At 45.3% G+C, this 25,623-nt stretch overlaps 1 protein-coding gene across 2 annotated transcripts in view; it reads right to left on the bottom strand.

The window, feature by feature from the left end:
- MECOM (MDS1 and EVI1 complex locus) overlaps window positions 1-25,623 on the bottom strand; it is a 346,217-nt gene that overhangs the window by 22,073 nt on the left and 298,521 nt on the right. The window contains exons 4-8 of one of the 2 annotated variants that reach the window (XM_055817377.1): window positions 15,348-15,450; window positions 12,912-13,128; window positions 9,564-9,711; window positions 8,368-8,521; window positions 1,297-2,659 (exon numbers count right to left, since the gene is read on the bottom strand). In XM_055817377.1, the coding sequence (XP_055673352.1) occupies window positions 1,297-2,659; window positions 8,368-8,521; window positions 9,564-9,711; window positions 12,912-13,128; window positions 15,348-15,450 (1,985 nt within the window). Of the gene's footprint in view, window positions 1-1,296; window positions 2,660-8,367; window positions 8,525-9,563; window positions 9,712-12,911; window positions 13,129-15,347; window positions 15,451-25,623 lie in introns of both variants that reach the window. The other variant, XM_055817378.1, reaches the window with a different exon arrangement.

Raw genomic sequence — 25,623 nt, 5'->3', positions numbered from 1 at the left:
TTCTAATGCAGGACCATAAAACACGGATCATTATTTCCACTGCTTCAGGCATTTAAAAAGAGTATGACGCAAAGAAAACCTATAGTCTAATTCAGATATCAATCTGGCATGAATAAAACCATCTCAGTAAATAACATCATATCCTGTTTCCTCATAATGCATACCTGTTGTCTTATGCGACAGCACTCTCCAAAAACTTTGCCCATAGCATTTCTTTTTCAGATAAAGAAATTAATATAATTTACATGGCAGTAACTTTCTTTTTTTTTTTAGCAATAGGCTTTAAAATCAGTCATTTCTATAACAGACAAATATTTTTATGGCTAATAATTTTCTAAACTAATTTAGATGCATGACTTTGGCTGGTTTCAGATGCACGAGCAGAAGGCGAAGGGCAAAGAGGGGCTGACGTACACAGGAAGCAGGTGAAATCCAGATCCCAGTGAGATCTGTCTCAGCACTGCTGGGAAACACTGAGGGGTCAGGATTTTACCACTGGTTTTTAAAACCCCAGCTCACTGGCAGTGTCTGCTTGTGCACCCGTCAAAGCCGCAGACAAGGCTCCCATTGATTTCATAAGGTAGATCAGATTAACTAGCCCGCCGGTTAGGCTTTGTACACACAGGGACACTGCACCTTCAATTATATTAATGAAATGCCTGGAGAAATCAACCCATTGCTCAAAAAAGGGTAAAAAAGGGCCGAAATCACTCTTAATTTCCGTACTGTTTATACACTTTAGGACAAATTTGCTTCCTTGTTGTACTTATGAGATACTCCTGTTTAATTCAGGAGGCATCAGAAAGGTGGTGTCCAGGTGGCACCCTGGTGAGATGCGCTGGAATTTCCAGGGGAAGGCTGAGGGCAGTCAAGGAAGGTGGGCAGCATTTTGGAAGAAAAGGAATTTGGGGCAAACCAGTGGTGTCAAATACACAGTAAATAGACAAACATTCAATACTGATGCCAATTCACTTATGGGTAAGAGAAAACATTCAACTTCTGCATGTCAAGTTACGCAATTGAAACTAATGACCCAGGGCAATGAGGGCAGTCATGAAGACTTGCTAATTGCAGCGTTAGCAGAGCCAGGGTTCGCTGCGAGCAGCTCAGATTTGAGGCGGGGTGCACAGGTTTGCATGCAGCCTGGGCCACCCCATGCCTCAGGGGTGGGATGATGCCTCCAGGGCCAGTGGGAGGGGGATGGGATGTGGTTGTCCTGCCTCCGTGGGCAGGTGGCCCTGACAGACCTAGCTGCCTGTACCAAAGGATGCCGAAAGGCAGCGGATAGTCTGTTACCTGTAAATGGGATCCATAAAGAATGGGGTGGGCCTGGCGTGCTGCAAGGAGGACTCCGAAGCTTTCCTTTGCTCGAGGTCACCTCCTTTCTTTTCTCCAAAGACGTGGTTTTTCCGAGGCTCGGCTTGTTTTGTGCCACTGGCTCGACTTCTGCTGCCCATGCTGAGATCTAGAGGCTGGTCCTGGCTTGCCGCAGAGGGGGCTGCTGGCTTTGAGGGTATGGGAGTAAGTGGCTTCTCCTCCTTACGCTTTATGGTGAGGTCAAAGGGAGACTCAGAGCTTCCCTTTGGAATCTTCTTTATTTCACTGGGTGATTGGGGCTCCACTTTCAAGGGTAACGGTCTCAAGTCTCTATCAGGAAATGGATACATTGATTGAGAGAATGCTGGAAAAAATGGGAGGGGAAACATGGAAGGGTAAGGTAAGGCTCCGACTTTTTTGTCTTGCAGCCCCACAAGTCCTGTTGAACCAAAGTACTTTTCAGCAATAGAAGCAATAGCCTTTATAGAATCATTCACCGCTCCTGACACCGCAGTCTGCTCCTCTAAGGATGGTGAGAAAATGGAATGATTGCTGTGGTCTTTCTTATTATTTATTGAAGCCAGGCTCTGCAGAGAGCTTACTTTGTCTTTGAACATTTTACCATTTTCTTTAAATTTCTCTTTCTCACTTTCAATGTCACTTTCCAGATCAGAGCCCGAGGTGGTTTCCAGGTCACTGCCACTGGGGGTACTGACATCGTCAAGGTCAAGGTCACTACTCTCTGACTGGTCACTGAGTTTCTCATGCGGCCTCTCTTCAGAGGACCTCTCTGGTTGAAGCTCCACTGGCTTATTCTCCCCTACTGATGGTTGCTTATTTAGTGCCTTCAAAATATCCTGGGTGGCTGGCAGTATCTGAGGATTTGTCATGAGGGGACTTTGACTTTTGTTTGTCTGATCTGCGCTCGGTAGTCCTTTAACAGGAGAACTAGTAGGTAGCAAAGGTGGCCTGTGGTACAAGCCTGAAGGAAACAGACCAGGGAAGCTAAAAGAAAATCCAGGAGCTGTTGGAAAGGTAAGACCAGCAGGATGCCTATTGGCTCCAAAATAGTCAGCAAGGCCCGGATTTGCATGATTCATATTAACCATGGACGTTTTATCCATAGCTGGGGTTCCAGGAAGTGAAATGCCTTGGCCAAAAAATCCTCCTGCTGCAAAATGGTTCTTGCCCTCACAAAATCTCCTGTGTTTATTTAAGGAAGACGTAGTGCTGAACATTTGTCCACAGTCTTTGCACTTGATTTGGGTTCTGCAATCAGCATGCATGCGCTTATGACGACAAAGGTTTGAAAACTGAGTATAGGATTTATGGCAGACCTCACCTGTATGTAAACAACAACAACAACATATCTCAGGCTTTATGGTAATTGCCCCCACCCTCAAAATTTTGCAAATAACACCACTTTTTTACCCACCAAATGTCAATTAGGAAGCCGTAAGGAGAAGTCTGGTGCCCAAATGCACAAAAAGCTATTGGTCTCTTCCAAAGCAAGGCATCCAAGCAGACAAATGCCTAAAGACAGCACCAAAACCCACTCCAACAAACCAGAAAAGGCCTTAAATCACTAAAAGACAAAGTTTCCTTGTTTGCTCTTTGCATTACACAGTGTTGCATATTTGGTGCTGTTATTCCATTTCGCATTAGCACCCAGAGCCCCACCAAGAGCCCCGGCTTGGTGCCGTAACACCGTACAAACCCACAGTGCCCCTGCACAATCAAGCGCTCGTGTCTTCAGATGACATTCATTACGTCACTAATCACATGTGGAAAGTTAGTCATTAAAATAAATATTTGCAGGACCAGACAGGAGATAGAGCCGCCGCACAGAGCTTTCAGCCTGCAGGACCACAAGGATATCAAGGAGGTGAAGAAGGAGACAACCAGGTATTTCCAAGTGCATAACCTTATTAACAAAAAACATTTGTTTCCACTTACAATTAAGCATTTAATTTCATGGAAGTTCAGGCTAGAGCCTGAGTAACCTCAGCCTAGTACTCTTGTATGTCCAAAGCTTTTCTATGTTTATAATGCATATAGTCCCTACAGGTGCCTGGGATGCTGTAACTCTGAATTCCATGTCTTAATAACTTTACTAATCTTAATATTGCTTATTTGTCTCTTGCACATGAAAAAATACACTCTATTTCAACAATTTCCTTTAAGAATGCAGCTGTATTTATTTGTGTGTCTGCTGCTCAAAACAGCTCAATGGATTTCCTTTCAAGCTCCTCTGGAATGAGAATAGCTTCAGCCTCACAAAAGCAGTACTTGGAGAAAGCCTGAAACCGCATCATGGAGGAGATCTACCTTGAGCTCATGGGCCTGACCTAGCCCGCGACACCGGCACGTCACAGCGCAGCTTCCAGGAACCATTTTCAGCAGCCGGAGGCTGAAAGTGGCCCCGGCGGTGCAGAGCGAGACACCATGAAGAGTGAATCACAGCACTGAAGCAAACGGGATTTTGCAGCTCCCCAGTCTTCTGCCTGTTACAAACCTTTGGGAGCAAACTGAGGCCACAACCAAGTTATAGGTCTGTAAGTTAAAATGCAGTTTTGAAGAGGATACCACTCAGCTCCCCAGTGCCTTTTTATGTCCCCTTTTGGCATCCTTTGGATGAGCAGGGGCATCGGGCAAGTCTCAAGGCTGTGCTATGACTTGTGCTTTTCATGATGCTAAAATCTGTCTGTGCCTCTGCACTACCGTGCTTCTAACAGTATCAGCTCCAGCCTTGTTTAAAAACAAGGCAGCAGCATTATCAGTAAGCAGTTATCCCTATGTAATAAATCCTTTCGGGGTTTTTTGTTTGTGGGTTTTGGTTTTTTTTCCCAGCCAGGAAAAAGCATGTGGTCACTTTATTTTTATTTAATTTGTGTTATATCATAAGCTCTCATCTTTCACACATCAAAGCCACGCAACAATACACATTGTTTATTCTGAGGCCTTTTTAACAATCATTTTCATGATTTGAGACAGACTGACATAATTTACAATGGCTCTATTTTAAGCCTGCAAAGGAAACTGAATTGAATGTATCCCATCCTGCACTCTTGGTTCCCATGAACTGCAATCACGTCCTCTAACTTCCACTCACACCGGGGCCTGCACTAACCTTCCTGCTCCTCTAAACCTCTGCCCTTGAGAAACTTGACCACTTGTTGTCATCTCTTAACTGTTTACCTCTTCAGCAGGCTGCTTCATATCTCAGCAACAATGCTGCTATTGTTCCAGGGCCTGATCTTGCCTGATCCACCCGTTTTCCCTGCTCGCATCCCGTTGACATCCCCAGGACAATTCGTGGGGTAAAGCGTGCAGAATTGGGCCCAACCACAGGAAATTTGCAATGCAGTAATTCAGGAAGAATGTTTGTTGCTGTGTATCAGTTACTGTTCCTGTTGGAAATCTTCATTCACAAGGAAAGACAAGAAAGAAAAGAGATATAATAAAGAAAATGAAGAAGAAGAAAAAAGGAGAGAGGAGAAGCGGAGGAGGAGAAGCGGAGGAGGAGAAGCGGAGAAGAAGAGAAGAGGAGAAGAGAAGGGAAGAGAAATTATTCAAGTTCTTTGAAAATGCTAGATTTTCTGTGGATAAGTACTTTCTGTTTCTTTTTTTGAGGGGAAAATATTTAATTTGCCCATTTAACATAGAACTATTTTTATTTAATACAGAACTATTTGTTGTTTATTGAAGTATGAAGCTCTGCTTTTTCTGCTATTTCCTCCCATTTTTAGCCTATTTGCAGACATAAGGTCTCTGCTGCCACAAACGAACGTCACCTCCAGAGTTCACGGTACAGAATCAGGCCCCTGACCTTCACTGCTGAGGTCTTACACAAAAAAGCTTTCCCTGCTCCCACCGGGTTGATCACAGAAACCAAAATTAAACTGACCAAAATGGTGACTCAAGTGACACATCCGTAGGTCTGCACAAGGTTTACCTTGGATATTATGGGCCAACTCCCCTCCTTGTGCGAAGCGGTATACCTAACATTCAGCAGCAGAGCATCAGACTGTACGTACTTTTCCAGAAAAAAAATCTCCAACCCATACATTTGTGAGACTAGGCTAATATATAATTAAAAACAAATCATGTTTTGTGAACTTTTGATCTTCTACCAGGTTGTGTCAAGGGCCTGCTTCTTATTCACATGATTATTAAATATAGCGTTTCACTCAGGTAGGCTAGGGCGGCAAGCAGGTGAAAAGGCGTGTACTGGCACAGATTTAGTCTTCCTAAAGTTTGGGAAGTTCTCCTTAAAGAACATCCGTAAATTATTAGATTATTATTCTCCGATAATATATTCAAAAGTCAACCGAGAAATATTCCACTCCGAAGAAGAGCAAAAATACACACTCACAGCTGAGAGATATCCTTACAAACTACAAAGGGAGATGTAAATTAATCATTTGACTAAACATATTTTATCTCCGTTTCAAAAATAAATTAAACCAATAATAGCAATACCATTAAAATACATAAATATTTACTACTATAATTTCAATCAAACAATTAACAGTTGTACTGAGGACTTTACCTTTTTGAGCATAAAAAAATATTTAAAACTATTTAATGAGGTGCTGCTTGCTCAAGGTGCCTCTTGCATTTACATGTCAGTCTATTCAATCCACTGGCTCTCCAGGCTGGCAAAGAAATTCTGGGCCGGGGTCCAAAGCCCTTAATCTCCTCAGTAGTCTTACTCCTGGGGACCATCACCTGAAGCTGGGGTGTAACATGGGGTCAGTGAAGCGCACACCCGGTGCCCTGCTGATTCTGGAGGGGGGACCGGGTCAAAATCAATTGCACCACCTCGACCTCTGTGGGTATTCACAGGAGCCAGGACCCCTCAGGTAAGTTCGTGTTATAAGATCTACCACTTTTTCATCACACGACTTTTATTTCCAAGTAGTTTTGCTTAAACTTTAGTAGATGGGGACAGTTATCAACTTTAATTGCTTCCATGTATCAAAGCAACAGAAGCTGGGTTTGATTTCTCCTATTACACCTTAATACACCCTTTAAATCTCAGTGCCATACTTCTAAGCAACTAACTTGTAAGGGAAGCTTCCCTCCTTGCAGCTTTTATTGCTCTACAGACCCCAGGTTTAACACAAACTCCCAATCTGGCTCCGAAATTGCCAAAATTCATCTCATGCCTACACACACTCTGTACCGCGATTGTCTCTGGAACCCAAATCAGGCAGCAGTTAAGTTTGCATATTTTCTGCTTATTAAAAAAAAATTACTGTAAGTACTATTTTGAATATGTTCAGTCTATTATGGCATGTGGTTTCTATTTGGAGAGGCTGGAGATTTTGCGAAGGCAGTGAGTAATTACCTTAGTGTTGGTGAGTTTTCACTCAAGCTTGGGCGGTGTACTGTAATAAGAGACAGTTGCCATAAACAGACTGGTACGAGTAAATCATGGTGTGTGGCCTTCTGGTGGAAAACAGATATCTCCTTTAGGTGACCCTCTCTCCCTCCCATCACTTAGCAAAGCCTACCAAACATGTGGTCTCCAAACCCTTTTGTTCTGCAATTACATGGGTGTTATTCCTAGGCTGCTCAATGGGGTTTCATCCCTCACACTGTACGTATGAAGAATACCAGTTGCTGTTTTGATTTATCAGAATAAATAGTAACAAAGAGTATTTGAGAGGTTATTTCATTTATGAGAGGTGCTACTCACAGACTTTTATGTAGGGTATTGCAACAAGACCGTCAGGCTAAGATTCCCTACTTAGCCAGAAGTTACTGCTTTCTAATGATTATAACCTTTAAGTGTAACTACTTAACCTGTAATCAGGTTTAAAAATTATTAGTGATATTTATTATTGGATCTAGTTGTGCATTTTCTCATTGAAGAAGCCCAAACCACGGGTATTATCTAACCCAATGGCAGGCATACAGATTTCACACAAATGAGTCTTTCAAGCCAATACTACTCCTCCTCTTGAGGAATTACCTTAGCCTATGGCCACCGCTTTGTCCAGGAGTGCTGCTGATATTTTGGAAATTGCTGCCGAGAGCAGCAAAAGATAAAGAAGTTAAGCAGACAAGTAGGGGACATGGCCACAAGGTGCCTGTCAAGCCATAGCAGGTGCCTGAAAAGGCTGTGGTGGAGATTAGCACTACCCAGAACAATATTCTTGAGTATTTTCTGCCTCTGCTTCTCTGGTGAAAGGGAGAGAAGGCAACCTGCACCATTACCTACCAGGATCTGCCTCAGCAGCAAGCACAACCCGTGAGACTTTGAGGATCCGATTTATAGCCCAGCACAGAGTCAGGCCCACATACGAGGCAAGTTTTATGGCTGGAGCAGCTGCTGGCAAAGATCTAATGGCTCAACTCAATACTTAAATGTGGGGCATGCAAAGGAGCCTCAAGGAGGGCAGCAACCTCCTCCAACTGAAATTCACTGCCTCTAAGGTTTATTTTCCGACTCCAGCAAAAGTCACCGCATCTGTGGTGGAGACTCTGTGGCCCAAAATTAACTCCCAAAGCAAAACAGCCTTGCAGGTACTGCTGGCTCTACCGAATTCCCAACGTGTCCCAATGGTGGTTGCAGCCACTGCCATTCCCCCATGCCCACCCTGGCACTGCCACCCCCTCCCCATTGCCAGCACTGACGCTGCCCTGTGCAGCAAGGCTGGATCCAGCACAGGGCACGGCACAGCAGCAGGAAGGAGAGCAGCAAGCCTGGCACCGGGCAAAGCAGTGAGGCTGCAGCCACCGAGCCCGGCATGGCTCCTTCTTGCTAAATTCGCACCCCACTTGCTCTTTGCATCTGTGCATGGAAAAATATCCCAGGGACAATAGGTACATGTCTACATCATGCAGTGTTTGTCTGGAAAGGAAAACGGTATGAAAATAATGTTTTGCATTGGACTAGAAATTACCCAGAACTCACTTAATAGTGCACAGCCCCCGTGAAACCAGCAGGAAATTCACAGGGAGCACAACACAACTCCTGCTTCCAGATTACGCTGCTTTACAACAAAAGAAATAACCAAAGACATGTAGTTGAAGACTTACATATAAAAGGTTTGACACTGCTGTGGATGTGTTTATGCTGTTTGAGGCCTGAAGAAGTGGCAAAGGTTTTGCCACACTCTGGACAAGCGTGAGCACGAGCCCCAACATGCTGGGAACGAATATGCCTCTGAAGGTTGCTGGGGTCCGTGAAAACCTGCTAGGAAATGAGTACTGATTAACCAAGAAACTTGATTGCGGAAGAAGCCAGTTATTACAAGAGTCTTTTAAAATTCAAACCTTGGAGCTATTTGGGAATATTTAAGATAAAAAACTTTGCTAATGGGCATCAGGGGGAACTGTGCCTGCAGGATGGGGCCTCAGTTTCCCAGAATCAGCCAAGTATTTGGTGGACCTGTTAACCCCTTGGCAGCTGCTGCAGCAGATGCATTTGACCCTGCCATTAGAAACTGTGCTTTTGACGTCAAGGACTTCACAGAAAACAAGTCAAAATGTGGCTGCTTGAAACTTCTAAACATTACTGCAATAGAAATACTTTATAGCGACAACTGAGTGTGACACAGCAAGAAATCCTGTATGTGACACGGTCCTGGCACCCAGGGCTTGGTTGTGTCTTACGAGTCCCAGTTCATTATGAAATTCCCATTATTGTAGCAAATCTACTTGAAAATGAGAAAGTCCTCATGCAAAAGGCCCAAGCTTTGGGAATCTGCTACAAAGCAATGCAGAGCACCACATCCTATACAAATAACGTACACAGCAAGCTTGGCGCTGGGAAGCGACAGAGATGCTCTAGAGATGAGATAGTTGCACTCACTTAGTGCAGCTGGGGCCCATCTCTATTTCTTGATTTATATTGCAGTAGTGACCTGAAGTTTCTGGTCCCAACGGCTGGCACACAGCCTAGGGAACCCATGTGCCCTGCATTTCCCCAGGGTTTCTCGCCCCTCAGTGATCCTTTTACATCCCACCGGTCCTCACAAAGTGCCATGCCCTGAGCTCAGGGATGCTCGGCATCCTGCATTAGTGCTTATTTCATACTTCAGAGCCATCTCCAAATCAAAAGGGGTAGAAAAATAACATATTTATAAAGTAGAAGCGTAAATCCTTGAGAAACCATTTGGAGCAAGGCAGAAGCCCTACGTCCTCCTGCATCCCAGCCCCAGGCATCCCCACTTGCATGCTCCTGTGCATCCAGCAGCACAAGCCGTGCCAGGCAGCCTACAAATTCACTGTACCTTGGCACAGTTTTCACACTCGTAGTGCTTCCCGCTGTCGTGCGACATTTGGTGGCGTATCAAGTTGGACTTCCAGTTAAAAGCTTTGGGGCACTGGTCACACTTGTACTCCCTCTCCTCGCTGTGTGACAGCATGTGCTTCTCCAGGCTGCGGAAAGAAGAAGAGGGCTCAGTGAGGTTCCCCACACATGTGAGTTTATCAGCAGTTTATAGGAAAAGGAGACAGCAAAACACATAATTACAGCAAAAAAATTTACGAAGCTCCAAAGGCCAAACCCTGACAGACCCAAGTCCTTTGACTACCAGGCTCACCCCAGCCAGGAGGCACAACAACCTCCTCCCTACCAGAATAACACATCCTCTCATGTTTTGCCAGGTCACTTGCAAATGCTGCAGGAGACGTTGTTGCCATCACTCCCTACGGAGATTTTTTCATACAACCCTCAGTATTTCACTCTGGTAATTCTTCCCTGTGGTCTGAATTATTTCTACCTTACGACTTTCCCTCTAAACACACCTTGGATCCCACCACCTGACATAACTCCACTGCTTTGATGGGAGTCAATTTTTCTTACAGCAGGAAGAGATGAGAAATAACCCCACTGGAGCAGAACAGGATGAGCACGAGAAGCCTCTCAATACAGTACGCTACGACTGAAGTTATACTTGATCATTACTGTGTTCAATTGCATAGCTGTTTATTCATTCATTTCTTAGTAGTTTCTTCAGTCTATTAGTAGGGTATCTAATCTTCACCTAATTTCTGTTGCACATCTTTGAATTAATTTTCATCTCTAAATTTTCTGATTTCCTGGTTTATTATTCATTTGTAGCAAATATATACTTTTAAACACCTGTATTGCTTGGTTACATACAGAGCTGTAACTCACACTATTGCTTGAGGAAAGGTAACTATATAACGTGAGAGTGGATTCACAGAAAAGCCACTGGAAACTGGAATTTTTAACCTGGGATGCCAAGCCAGATCAATCTTTCCTCGCGTGAAGCTCCCGCCGATCCCTGCTGAATCTCTGCTGGTTTACAGTCCCATTTGTGTTGTGCAGCCCACATAGCAATGGATATTCCCACTCTCAGCCACAGGCAATGGAAATGCTTTTACCCTGCAGATGCTTTTTACTTCTACCCCTCAGAGTCTCCTTCCTTTGGGGGAAAAAAACAATTCTGGCTTCTCCTTCTAATACTTCTATAACAATTGACTCTCCATCATGTACTGGTAAACAAATTTGCTCTAAGAACTGGAGAGACCCTCGTCCCCAGCTCTGGCACCAGCTCCCAGACGCCTGCCGTGGCTACGTGATCTGCCGTCAGCACTGGGCAGTCCTGTCCCCCAGATCTCCATCCTCCTGCACAGCTCTTTCTCCATTTAATTACACACACCCTCAAGCATGGCTCATTCAGGCCTTTTGTTTTATATAATCTGGATATATCACACTTTGGTACTTTTTTGCTGTGAACTGTCTTTGTGGTGTATTAGCTTTTCAATAATTCAAGAGTTCAGAGAATGACTGCATTCTGTCTCATTTTTCACTCTTTCTCACAGTACTGCCCATCTATTTATGATGACTCGTTCTTTGTTTTCTGCCCTTTCTCTTCAATATTTAATATTTTAAGCTAAATTTACATTTCCTCAATGATTCCCATATGTTAGATATCGTCCTCTAGATCTCAGGCAAAAAAGAACTTTTAACACAAGTAACTCACAACCTGGAAAAACATTACAGCCTGGACTCCTGCCTCACCCCCAGTGTGGCAGCCCTGTTGACTTGATCTACCTTCATCAGCCCTTCCCAATCAATCACTGGGATTGAAAATGAGACACGCGGAGCCGCACACTGCTCGGCATCAGCTGGTGAATATGGCCCTGTGTCGGCATGAATTCCCACTCCGCAGGGCTGACCTAGTATGTGGGGAGCAACGTTTGGCACATCATGTTTAATTTCAGTGTCATTAATTTTGCGCAAGCGTGAGGATCGGGTCATACGATACGCTGGTCCAAGACATCCCGCATGATGCCAAGCCACCTCCACTCCGTGAAGAGCCCGTGTTTTGGGAGAGAGGGCTCCATCTCACAGAACCAGCACCTGAAGCATCCAGGAGCAGTTGTCCAAAGGGGCTAACCCTGGGTGTGCACAAACCCATGCTAACCTCCAACAGACACCCCAACACCCTGAATCGCAGACTAGTAAACATTTCTATGAAAAATATGAACCCACAAAATACTCTCAATTGACAAGTCAATACTTAAGGGGCATATGGTTATTAAGCAATGCAAATAAATACACTGCTGTCCCTAAAAGGGCAGTTAATCAGCACTCAGGTTGTGCCCACATGACGTGGAAAGGAAAGAAGACACTGTGGGAGTGTGGGAGCTGTGCTAAGACTCCAACTGAAAGCAGGAGACACTGGCCCAGGTCTGCTGCTGCTACAAACCAGCTTCCTAAGAAATGCACTGCCTCATCACAGCGGAGGACCTGGCCCAGGATTTTGCTGTTGAGGTATCTCAGCATTACTATCAAATATTGGCTGAGGTCAACCTTCCCCTGGTCCTGAAAGATGTGAACCTGACAGGGATGTGCTGCAGAAGCTCGTGTGTACTTTCAATATCTTTCAGAAATCTGCAAAAATTTGCCATAATGTGCACCACAATACAGTATTTTAAGCAGCCACCAAAATGCTAGTGACAATAAATATGTAAATGATCTTCAGCATATAAAAGTCATACTTTTTATTTACATTCTATGCATATTTCAGACACATATGCACACCGGCCTATATGTTTTAACAGATAGATAGACAGATATGAGAAAAAGATGAACACCAGTGTTTCAAGACAGTACAGCTAGAAATATATATTAACATACACACATATATATTAATATCTAGAACCTGCCTCTAACTGGCATGGCTTGATTGCAAAGACAAAATTGGTAACATCAGTGAACACCACTCAGAGATGTTCTAAGTTATTTCTACCTAAAAATAAGGAGCCCAGACGTCAGTTGATTTGAACTATAATCACCCCTCTGATTTCACTGCACCCAGCCCAATTCATGCCAGCTAAAGATCTGATTAGAAGATCTAGTTCTTAATTTAAGGTCCCCACTGAGGACTTCAGTATAAGGATGAAATTTCTGATTTATTGAGAATTCACTGCTTTTTAACACCAACTATCACAAAAGTCTTATTCATCTTCATCTTAGGTTTGTATAGAAGAGGAAGGTATCAGGTTCTGCCTGGCTGATGCTCTGCCTGATTTACCATTAGACTATGGCTGAAGCCATTGCAGAATTTGCCTCGTTTAATCACTCTTTAAGCATCTACTCCTACCTTTGTAAGTCTGGGAAGACTTGATCACACTCCTTACACTCCTGGATTTCATGTACATCCTGAAGGTCATTCTCATTCTCAAGCTTTTTCTGGAAGTCCTCCTCCACCATGGAGAAGGCGGAGTGAGGGGTGCTGCAGGGGAACTTCTGGTGGTCTACAAGCTCAGCCTTGGACTCAAAGAGCTGGTCGCAGTCCTCGCAGCGATACTGGCGCTCCTCTGGAAGACAAAGGGGTTGGGCACAGGGGGCTCACATCAGTTTTCAGCCATTTTTAACTGCCATCCCATCAGGAGTTCAATGACAGTATGGTAAAATAAATGGTTATTCAGTGAAAAAGAGAAGAACCTCAAAAGAAACAAGGATGCCTTAGAATGCTTTATAATAATGCTTAGATTCTACAGTATATGACAGCACACCACCTGTTAAATTGCCTGGGTGATATCCAACAGAGACACCTGACCCTGGCTTAGGACAAAAGTCAGTGTGTTTATATTCTATCCTAAATGGGTATATACAGGGTATAAGATGGAGATCCAGTGGAGGCTGCCAGTCTCTGCATTTCTGAATGAAGGAGACTGACTTAGACACAACATCAGCATCTAAAATAGCTAAAAGGGTGCTTATGGAGTTTTTTTAAGTCTTCATTTCCATCAGAGTCCTTTTGTAGCACCCGACACTGTACAAAGTAAGACAAGAGACATGAATTCGGCGTCCTTGCTTTAAATTCCATAAAATCTGACTTTCTTACTGAAAATGAGTGTAGAATATCACAAAAGTGTTACTTTGGAGTCAATATTGCATTCCATTAATTAGTAATTCCTGCAAAAGAACAGATTAGCTGAAGAAAATTCCCAAAAGCAACCCTGGAGAAGAGCATCCCATGATACTTATTTCTGCTGTACTTTCTACTGATGGTCCATACAAAGAGGCAGATGCCCTGGTGTGGTTCCAGTGTTACCCGCCCTGCAGACATAAATGCCCAGGGGCTCTGAGTCAGAAAGGCACTGAGGAGTCTGGCTGAAATCTCAAATGCATGTACTCAGTTGCTACTTGACAGTTGAGTTTATACACAGAAGGCATTATAGTGTTCTCTTGTTTGCTGTCCACGAGCAATACTTTGGCTCAGTCTGCTTCTAAATTAGCCCTGTGGGACATACTCCTGCATGTGACTGCAGAGATTTCCTCTGGTATAATTTATACAATAGCTACTTGGCCATAGGGACTAGCAGGGAAAACACTATGCTTGAAAAGCAGGACATCTTTAGCAGTAACTAAACAAAGTTACCACTATGGGGAAAAAAAAACAACCAACCAACCACAAACCCAAGCTAGAATGAATGAATAATCCCCATCTTTTTCTTTAGAGAACAAAAGATACTGTTCTAAATGTACAGGCAGTTATAGAGCAGCCCGAGTTATAGGCCTTTCCTGCCCTGGGAAAACCCCTGTGTACTATCCCTGAATCCCTGAGAAATTATAAAATGTCCACATTGGCATAAACTGCGAATTAATGGGTATCAAGCAGATGTCCTACACCCAGTCCCCACTGTGGCTGTATAACCCACCGCTTGATGGGGCTTTTGGAGGTGGGGGACTAATCTGAGCAAGAGCTCAGGAGTTTCAGTCCCAGAATCTGTGCGTCGGATGACTAATGAATTAGCTCCATGAGGAAGAATGGCTTAAATGTCCTCAACATGTGACAGCAACATTTAACAACCTAAAATTTTCTATGTTCAAGATGATGGAACAACAGTTGCTTGGGAAAGTGACAAAAGATAACCTAAAATCAGGGTCCATACAGGTCCTGCAGGAGCAGCACAGCCTAGAGATAAGGGCATGGACTCTTGTTCTCCTTTCGCAATACCCACAAAATGATCAAGTTTCAATCTTGAAGCCTTACTACCACCCTCAGTTACATCTGCAGACTTCTGTTTCGCTAGGGAGGTTCAAATAAGTGAGTGTAAAACACAAAAGCATTATGAGTTGCAGGGATGCAACACTGAGAAATATCAAGTGTGCAAACCACAGCTTGCCAGATTAGCACGTAGAAAACGCATCGTTGAATGAAGTGACATTCAGTTGCATTCAAATGGAACACTGAATGAAGTTACACTCCCGGTTGGACTAGGCTGGAGCGATGAAGAAAATAAACAGAGAACCCCCAACACCAGCGTTGGCATTGCTTTTGAGAGCAGATTCACCCTTCAGAGGGACTGAAGGAGTCGTGGTATTATTAGACTAGTTAATTCACCGAACAGCTTTCAGAGAAGCAGGAGGGCAGAAGGCGGATAAATACAACCATGGTCCAGCTCTCCTCCCTGGCTGCAGCGAAGCCATCCCACATTTTGAAGGATTCCAACAGAGGAGAAATCTCCCTGATTTTTTGTCTAATTTCAATGATATTTTCTATTAGTTTAGACAGTAAGAGGTGGCTAACCGTGAATGTCTGGAGCCATTGTTTCATGTGAATAATCTTCACTCTTCATGAACAGTAAGAGCTCCTCTCCTGGTTCAATGTCTGCTACCACTCTGTAGAATATCTGCAAAAAACAGAAGAGAAAGCAACGTGACTACCACAATAGGCAAAGAAGCGTAAACCACTGCTGGTGAGTACTACAGGATCAAAACCCCATGGCCAGAGCCTGCCCCAGCGTGGGCGCTGGCTGCTGGAGAGGCGGCGACTTCGCAGGTCTGCTCCTTCCAGCCCCCAAGTCGTCAGTGCTTCAGGCTCTGTGAGGATAAAAAAGATGACTTTCAACAGCCTCTGCTGCAAAACGAGCTGCGTGATGACTGCAGGTATCACCAGCAATTTGCATGCTCAGTTATACCAAACCCATGTACGAAGTAGCCATAAAATGCCTCCCTGAGTGATGCACATAAGGGAGGTAACTCCTGTTGCATGGGGAAAAGGCACTAACTCAGACCTGAGAGGACGTTGTTGATTAAGCCCAAGGCGTCCAACCCACCGTATCGATCATCTGTGTGCTCCAGAGAGCTGTGAGGTGAGAGGCTTATACAAAGCAGCACACCTGGTTATTCCTTAGCTTCAAACGGGAATCAAAGGATCAGTCCTGGATGAAGAAACACCATGAGCAGCCAAAGCTGCTGGCAGTGACCCCGGCCAGTGGCACCTGGTCCCCTCGCACAGGTGACATCAGGCCCTGGGAAGGAGCCCGTCAAGAAGCACGAGGATGCGGGGGGGGGGGGGGGTGGGGGTGGGGCGAAGGGGCCACACTGCCTTGGGTCTGTGCACCCACACCAAGCGCACGCCAGCACCGGGTGGCTCTACCGAAAGGAAATTCCCAAAATCCATCTGGCTGCTTTCTGTCTCAGCAGGAAATGTGAGGAGCACTAAAAAGCTCCACGAAGCAGCTCAAATAAATATTAGTAACTTCCTCAGGCCTTGTTAAACAAAAACACATGACAGCTACGTTTCCTACGCTAAAAAATGATGCCTTTGCGTTTTCTCAGACTAATGTATTTTTAAAGGTTTTGCTCTCAATCTCTTAACTCTCAGTACTCAGCGCACTGGGAGAAAGGCAGAAAATCACTCCTGTTGTTTCAAGTCAAACGGACGCTTTCGTTGCAAGGCAGGCACAGGTATCTAGAGGTGCGTGGGCATTTTCCTCGCCCGGTCGCACGGACCGTCACCGGCCGGGTGGCCCCGGGAGCCGAGCACATACCGATGTCTTCCAGGAGGTGGCCGTATAGCCTAATCGTTTCTTTCTGCACAAGCAGCCTTTGCCCACAGATATGGGCTAAATACCTAAAAATAACGAAATGAGATGCATTTCCTCAGATTTGTTTTCTTTGCCTTGTCCCAAAAACCGCTCTGGAGGAGGCGCACAGGGGAGCAGCGGTGAAGGCTGCCGGGGCCAGCTCATCCCACTGCCCTGCTGCTCGCCCCAATCCAGGTGCCAAAGCGCTGGCAAAACACATGAGGCACAAGGTACTCATGCCACAACCCCTGCTTATGGCCAGTCTTCCCCATAAAAGCCAGGAGAAGGACTTTATGGGCAGCCTGATCTGCCCAGGCTGCACCTCCCTCTTCTTCCATACCACCCTGGTTAAACCATCAGCAGGGTCTGCTTGGGCTGGCCACTTTTACCCCTTGCCAGGGGGTTTAAAACTCCAGTAAGTATTTTGAAGGGCACAAGGGGTCAAGAGAGCCACGGCAGGGTCTTGTGCATGTCTCTTCATGAAGCTGGGTGAATGCCTGGTACCACAATCCCCTCCGGAGCCGACTCCTCTATCAGTGCCAAAGGACACGGGGCTGCTGCGTGAGCTTCGGCGTGCTGGGCATGCGGCTGGGGCAATGCAACTCGTTTGATCAAAGGCTGAACACATTTAAGTGAAGCCAGCTTTTAACTCCCGCAAATAAATCTGATGCCAGCACTGCATCCAGTGAATATTTGCTTTAAGCAATGCCTGCTTTTCCATTTATTAAGATAAATGTATTGAAAACTGGCTTTTTCTTCCAGAAGTATAATGGCCTCCACACATCTGAAAGGGAAGCTGCAGTCCGATCTGTGGAAAATAACCCTGCTTGCTGGCTGGCTTTGCGTGGAAATAATACATGTATGGCATTGCACGCTGAGCAGAGAGACTTCTGCAGACCTCCCTGCTGCCACAGCACCTGCTTCCCACTTGGGGTGGGAGCCGGATCAGGCCCACCGCGCAGCCAGGTGGGACCTCCACCATCTCCAAGGGACTGTGCCAAAGCTCCTGCTCTGGCCAGGACTTGCCTCAGTGCTCCCGGGTTTTGTGTCACAGTTGGGTAACCTCAGCTGTTCTTCTGAGGTCAGCAGCGCATCCACACCAAGGAGCGAACATAAACCACAGCGAAGCCTTCTCCGGTATTCTTCCTGTCCCATCAATGGCATTTTGATGGATCTTTTCACCTCTCATCGTGATGAGGACACACGGACCGTACACAGGCATAAAGAGGAGCTTGTTCACGAAGCGCTGCACCGGGGTGCATCACTTCTCTTTGGGAAGGCCCAGTACAGTGCAGCATTTTTCTTGCAGCTGTGGGACAAATCCCTAACCAGGGTGTAAAACTCTGCAGCCAATTGTCCTGTCTGTGATGATATTGGAAAACATCAGAGACGATGCAGCTACCCACAAGAAACTGTCTGCCCAGCCTTTCTGTACCTCAGTAGGGAAACAAGACAGAGTATGCAAAAAAAAATATCCATGTTTTAGGTTGAGTGATATTTCTTTACTTTGCATCTCAGAAGTTAACACCCTCCAACACAAGGTCTATGTGACAGATTTCCAGCTCTGTCCTTTTCACATTATTATTATTATTATACTAACTTTAATTATTAATTTTTTTTTTTCTGTATGAACAAAACCCCCTACCTGTACTAGCAGTTCATATACCAGATAGCGTTCCAGTAAGGATCTAAACCATTATATATTGAACTTTAAACCAAAATGACTGTGCAGGTAAACCTAACGTGATTTTAAGAGCTGTCCTTAATACTTCACACGAAAAGCTTTTTTCTTACTCTTTGCACCTGAAACCTGGAATTACCCTGTCTGAGAACAAACTGAGAAGCTAACTGCTGAAATAGACCACGTTGCCCAAGTTTTTAGGCAGCAGCAGCCTCCCGTGGGCAGACGGCATGGGGGTCCTGCAAGCCCCCAGATGGGGAAGCTCATAAATTACCCCCCAGCCCTGCAGGTCCCCTTGGTTTGCAACAACTGCAACCTCCACCACAGGCAGTATTTTTTTGTTTTAGGAAACACTAATGTAGAATAAAAGGACTTTCCATTGCAAAGCTGGAAGATTTCCTGGACACAGTCCTGACTCTACTGTAATTAACGAAAGGTTTTAATTTTCTGACTATCACCTCTTCAGCCTGCCAAGCCCATTTTTTTTTCCTGACTTTCCTGCGCTAACCTGGGCTCACAATGCACGAGCACGCAGCAGTCTGCCTAAAGACGTATAGGAAGAGCCGCTGCACGGTAGAGGAACGACTGGGGGTGGGGGGGAAATAATAAAAGCAAAGTCCAGATGCACATTTCACATGCCCTGGGATCAGCGGTGTGTGACTGCAGTTTATATAGGAAGAGCAAAATCGGATCCAGATCTGGAAACACTTTCAGAGTTCAGGGGGTCTGAGGTGGGGAGAAGTTGGGGGAGGCCTAACTCATCAGTCCTCTGTGCCTGCCTACACCACAGGTCATATATTTATGCTACTGAGCAGAAATAAAAGCTCCCAAACTGCAAAGCCGTAAAGGGAAAGGGGAGGAGGAAAAAAAAAGGAACACACACAATTTACTTTTAAATGGATGAATAAGGCCTCATTGTTATGAATCCCAGTTTACTTTTCCTGGTCAGGCACTTGAAATTTTATTTATGCTTAATAGACTGCATTTGGCATGTGTAAAGATGACAAAAGCGTGAATTATGAACGACCTTCAACCTATTCAGGAAGTTGTAATAATTGAAATAATAGCAAAAACGCACTCCCCGCGAGCTCGGCCCGGGGCCGTGCGCTCGGCCACGGCTGCCCGCCGGCTGTGAAGCAGCTCGGCCATCCCGCCTGCCCCGGCCAGACCCTCACCCCCTGCCTGACACCCTCCGCCCCTGGCAAGCTTCAACCCAAGGATGCCGGTTTGAGGGGGAGAAGCGACACTTCAGCGATGAGTGTGAGTAAAGGCACCGGCTGCTGCACACACATCTGTCACGCTCAGCCCCAAGCAGGGGCTGTAATTCCGTTGCATTCAACTAAACCCTTTACTCCTGCGTGGATGAGAGCTTTGGAAAACATTGCATGTGGCCCAGCACCACCTGGGAAATTCAGATTTCAGGGCAGAGAGATGCTGCTCAGCATTGGCGCTGCGTGTACTCTAACCCTCCGGGCGAGGTATTGAGCTCACGCAGGGGAAAGCACCAAGTGACTTTGTCCTGCACCACATGGTGTGAGTGGGAAGATGAGGACCCACTCTGTGTGGGATGGTGGGAAGAAACAGAAGACCCCAAAGGCAGAGCACACCCCGATGAAAGCCTGGTGAACCCCACCAGCACCCACAGAGCCCTGCGCTGCCACTCCTGCGCCAACACCCAGCGCCCAAGGGGCTCCGGGACTCCACCACACGCTATGGGTACATCCACCCCGGGCATCTCCCAGGCACCTTTGGTGTCCCAGAGGGGAGCGTGCCTCGAGCTGGGGCAGGGCAGCGAGCGCCTGGAGAGGTGGCATGCACACTGCCAGCTGGCATTTGCCTCCACATTGCTTTAGAGCAAGAATGGAACTTGCTTGACAAGCAAAACAAATTAAATGTCCAAAACAAATAATAAGCATTATGTTCAAGGAGCTCGATCAAAATCAGGATTTATGCCCGCCAGAAAAATGAGATGGACGGATGGATACATAACCTCAAAACAAGCCATAATTAAGTATTTGAGGGGGAAAAAAATGAAGGAAAAAGGTCCAAACTGGGAAGTTTTAACTTTAGCTCCTGTGATGAACAACTTTTGCAGCTGGAGAACTGTGTGATGAAACCCGAGCCAGGTTCCTCTTGCCATACTCAGGCAAATGATAAATTGCAATGCACTGGAGTTTTTTCAAGGGCTAATATAGAGGAGTCCTTCCCCAGCACTGTATTGGGCCCAAAGAAAACCTCAGCAAAAACCCACAGGCAAAACTCAGCAAGTGCCTGCGTGCCAGTGGCTGCAGGGGCATGGGTGGGAGCCCAGCGGTGGGGAGCCGGCCCTTCCCTTCGCCCTGCAGAGATGGTGGGGGAGCACCGCAGAACCTCAGCACCAGGACTGTGAGCCCTTTCCTTCCTCATTTCCAAAAAGCTCCAAAACTGTTCAAGCGGATCAAGCAGGAGGGGCTGGAGCAAGGACACTCTCCTGAAATGGCACCAGGAATCCCCATTTTCCCACCTTCCAAGGGAAACAGTGCCTCCTGCTCCCTGAAGCCAGAAGGGAGCTACACATCCCTCTGCAGGGCACCATCTTTGGTGTCTCAGGGCTGCAGGCCACCTCCCCAGCGATACTCACGTCTTCTTTCATTGTAGATGAGTTTTTGCCTCTGTGAGAGCCCTGGTTCAGGGCGAGAGGTTGCTACATCCAGCTGGGCTGCTCCAGCCCTGCAGAACCTCCTGCTTGGGGGTCGCTGACCACCGACACCAGACCACAGCCCCTGCGTGCCCACCCACTCTCCCGAGGTGACCCCTCCATGCAGTTGTCTTCTAACATTCCACCTTCATCCATGAACCACACAAAGTGTCTGAGTTGCAGCCTTGCCCCGGCTCTGTGGACATCGACAACCCCCCGTGCTCTTTCTGGCAAGCACACGACCATGATTTGACAGGCCTCGTCACAAAAGGCATTTTTGCTTAGAAACAACTTGCCTCACTACTTTTATTAAACGTGAACTGTCGATAAAAAGCTTATCACTGCAGAACTACTTGCCGGGTTTGGTTCTAGACTATTTTAGGTCATGTCAGGACAGGCCAGCGCCGAGAGCGGTGCCACCAGCAGCGCATTAAGCACCAGATAACACAGGCGGACCTACAGACCGGGCAGGAGTTTCACCCACAGCCTCAGCTCAAACTGCAATAAGTGGAAAATCGCCACCGAAGAGCTCCTTGTTCCACTAGCCCCAGCTAACACAACCCTGCTCCACTGGAGACAGATTTTCAGTGGGAGCTGGATTAAGCTTCATTTGCTTAATAAACTAATAACTCATAGGGAGAATCGCGGCAGAATAGGGCCCCACATGCGCTCAGCATGCATGTGCCCTCCCGACCCACAACAGCCCAAACCTTAATTTCACTCTCTGACAACAAAGCCTCGAAACTATTCCTTAAACACACAACTTTTGCAGGTGGCTGTGTGTGGAGGGGCTGCTGGCGGAGCCGCTGCCGCCGCTGCCCGCAAGCTGCCTGCCGCAGAGGGGGGGGCAGCGGCAGTAAAGTCTGAAACTTGAAGCTGTGCCTGCAGATTAAAAAAGTTTGTAAAACATGTAAGATGTGATCAGGTCTGGTGAAACCTACAGCAGTAGGTTCACCCGTGTAAGTTTATATCACTGACATCGGGCACGTTGTTAAGAGGGTAATACTACTGGTTTTCCTCCCATTGCAGTGGCGTATGCCTGAGTATAAGGAAAGAAGACAAAACACAGCGGGGAAAAAAGAAAGCCAAACCCCTATTTCAGCACACAGAGCAAACCAAAACCTCAGTAAATTAATCTTGAGCCACTTTTGAGTTTTCCATAGGTAAACCAAAGGGAATCCGCAGGAGCTGCTTTGCTGAGGGGGAAGAGACCTGGAAGCTCAGGGCAGTTTCACAGCACTATGTGCCTGTATCACTGTCAGAGCTCTGCAAGCAATAAGCTAGATAAAAACAACATTCAGAGTTTAAACTTCAACTGCTACCAACTACTTTTCTAAAAAGAAAAAAAAATGTTTTTTTCTAGCTTGAAGGTGACTGTGATCCCAGCCTGAAAATGTGCCTGGAACGCGTGACAGTCCCTGACACGCCATAGCTATACTCACTGTATTTGCAACCGCACTTTCATTAACATACATATTTTAAAATAATGCTTTTGCTGGGATGACAGCGCTGCCAGAAAACCTAACAGTGCTAATCATTCTGAAGTCATTAAAAAGTTGAACTAATAGATGTTTAATGATAACAGAGGGGAGTCATCCAAGTTAGCAGAAACTAGTATTGAATCCTAACTGACTCCGACCTGAAAAAACACATTCCAAGGCACTAACAGTGACAAGGCTTTCTGCAGCTCTGCACACACTGTAGTCTCTTTGGGGAAAGGAAAAAATGAGAGTGCCCTGTTTGTGGAATTTTATTATTCATATATGTCTTGAATTACATACGTTCCAGTTAGATTAGGTATGACAGGAGATAATAGGAAGACAGCAAAGAGAAATCCTAGATCAACCTCGTTTGAAATAATAATAAAAAAAATGCAGCTTTTAAACCCTACTCCACCTCCAATCAAATGAAACATGAGTTGCATCCAGCTTGCATGTTTTGACTGCATCCCACCATTATCGAGCTGTTCATCTTAGCAAAGCTCATTTATACAGTCATAAGAGAGAGCCCAGGCCTTTTGTAAAGTTGATCCTAAGTGATGAAACCTAACCTCAACCGTGAATCAGGGGGTGGGGTGGTATGTCTCTGAAAAAACTCCAATAAAGAAAACAACAAAAAAAAAGGGGGGTTTTCACTCTTATTGTTAAATACACAAGGTAGAGCTTAGCAGTGTGACTAGATTACACATTGCCCTGAGATTCATCTCAATCCTGCCTCCAGCAGTCTGGGAATCATACCTGTCTGTCAGTCAAGCTTGAATTTAGTAGCGTAAACTTGTGGGCACCATGAGGCTGGGAGCGCTGGCAGGATCTTTTACCTTTTCAGGTACAGCCCAATGTTTGCTTGTGAATTTTACAGATGAGTTGAAGCAATTAGAGGTGAACAATTACTGCTGATGGAGTGTCTGTGCCTCGGGAGCCAGCAGTGGCTCCCGCAAGTGGGGATGCTCCCCACGCAAGCAGAGCTGCTGAGGAGCTTCTTACTCCTGGGGGAAGCAGGGGGAACTGGGATGCCCCCGCCCAGGTGCCCCTCTACCCTGCACCCAGCACTGGCTGCCACTCCAGCTGAGCTGGGGTCTCCTGTCCCAGCTGGGCTGCATGACTCTGCCCTCCAGCTCTAGCTGTAACCACCAATACACATCCTCAGGCTTCGCCTTTTTTTTTTTTTCCTCCCCCATCTTTTTTGTCCTCCCCTCTTCCGCCCCCCTTTCTTTTTAATTTTTTTTTTTCTCCTCCTTTTTTCCCCCCTTTTCCTTCTAGGAGCTACAGAGGCAGAGTGGCCCGAAGGCAGCCCCATGCAGTCTATACACAGGCATATACACACGCTTAGTCCTGACCTGCATTTGTCACTCCTTGTACATGCACACGTTTGGCCATCTAATGTCCATTCCCAAGTTTGCCTTCCTATTATATTTTATATTACCTCTGGTGAGCTTGTGCCAGAAGAAAGCAGAAGGAGGAGCTGTTAGAAAGACTTTTTCACTTTAAGATTCGAGAGCACATTTTTAGCATTAACTTTTTAGACTCTGGTCATAAAATGTTGGAGTACACGTACAATTCTGCGGGTGAATGTGCAGTGTTTCGAGAGGGCCAAATCAACAACAATCTCTTGCTGACAGCGCCCAGCTCACAACATGCTACTTGAAAGACAACCAATTCTTAATTTGCAAATCTCAGCAACGATAAGCTATAAAAATATGGAATTATGAACAGCACGATACTGTGCAAAATAAATAGCAAGTCTCCAGTGAATGAAAGAAATTATTGGCAGCAGTACAGCCACCACTACCAAATGTCAGAAATGTAAACACTAAAAAAAAGAGAAAGTTAAAAGCGCCATAACTTTCCTTCCAAAAACGTCAAGACGCGCGTGCGTATCTGCATCGCAAAGGTAGATGCTGATGTTTCAGCCTAGGGTGCATTTTCAGTTGCAGATCACCAATACGACGCAAAGACAGTAAGTTGCTTTGACCAATGCACGTGATTCCACTCCTGATCTTCCCTATCCAAGCCAGCTCTTATTAAAAGTAAAATATTTGAATTTGCTGTTTCAATTAATCTATATAGTTTCCTTTTCGTATCACTGTTCCGTTAATGTTCTGCACTGAGAGAATTTATCTGTTTTCAGCATAAAGCATATTTCAACTTGGAAAACGTATTTTGTGTTTACTAATAATCTTTATGGCTTCTTCGTTTAAACCAGCTGCTACATAAAAATGAAATTAAATCTCAGTCGGCTGGCTCATTCTGTGTTACATGTGCTCAGGGCTGAACTGTAAAACTTGTAAAAAAATCTTCTCTCATAGTTTCTAAAAAAGTTATTTAAACCAGTTTTAATCGGCTATCTCGCATGAGCAAAATACATAATGCTGTGCTGGAAAGAGCAGGCTGTCTCATATTCATTTCCTATACGTAAGGAATTTGATTAGAAAGAATGATTTCTAATTAAAGCTTTGTGTCTGGTTGTGATTCTTCTTTCAATACTGTCAAGGCAATTAAATCAGCTAAAGATAATCTTTAACATTCACCTGATGCAGTTAATTAAGTGGTGAAAAATGAAACACTGATTAAACGAATCAAATCCTACATTACAGGTAGCAAAGTTTAAATTGGAAACTAGAATTCACAATCAGTTGCTGCTTTGCTATTTTAGGTATTTTACTTTAAAGAAGTATAGCTTTCTTAAGCTAACTTCACCCATTAAAATATTTCATAATGGCATGAATTATCTGCAGACTAAAGTGAACCTTGATTTAAGAAACACCTAATAACTCATCAGCATAATTGAAAACAAAATGCTTCACTGCGTCCTTCCTCTGCCTATTCCAGCCTTTTTTCGAACACACCAGGATAAATAACGTTTCAGCTCAACAAAGAGTGGATTTAAGTGCAGTAAATATAAAAGAAAACCACTGAAGATCCTGGTTCAGCACACAAGTGCTGCGAGTTCTAACAAAGTGTATGGGAAGGCACAGGAATATTCACACACGTGTGCATTCAAACCCAAAGCCCCATACACGCAACTACATTGGCAGCATTATCAGTTTTGTGTCTTCCCCTTCATTCTCTCCATCAATTTTACATTACAGCTTCTGATCAACTCAACGGTTTAACGTAGCAATCCAAGTGGACTGGAA

The sequence above is a fragment of the Falco peregrinus genome, chromosome 12 (genome assembly GCF_023634155.1).
Source record: "Falco peregrinus isolate bFalPer1 chromosome 12, bFalPer1.pri, whole genome shotgun sequence".
Lineage (NCBI taxonomy): Eukaryota > Metazoa > Chordata > Aves > Falconiformes > Falconidae > Falco > Falco peregrinus.
This window is presented reverse-complemented; position numbering and strand designations above follow the sequence as displayed.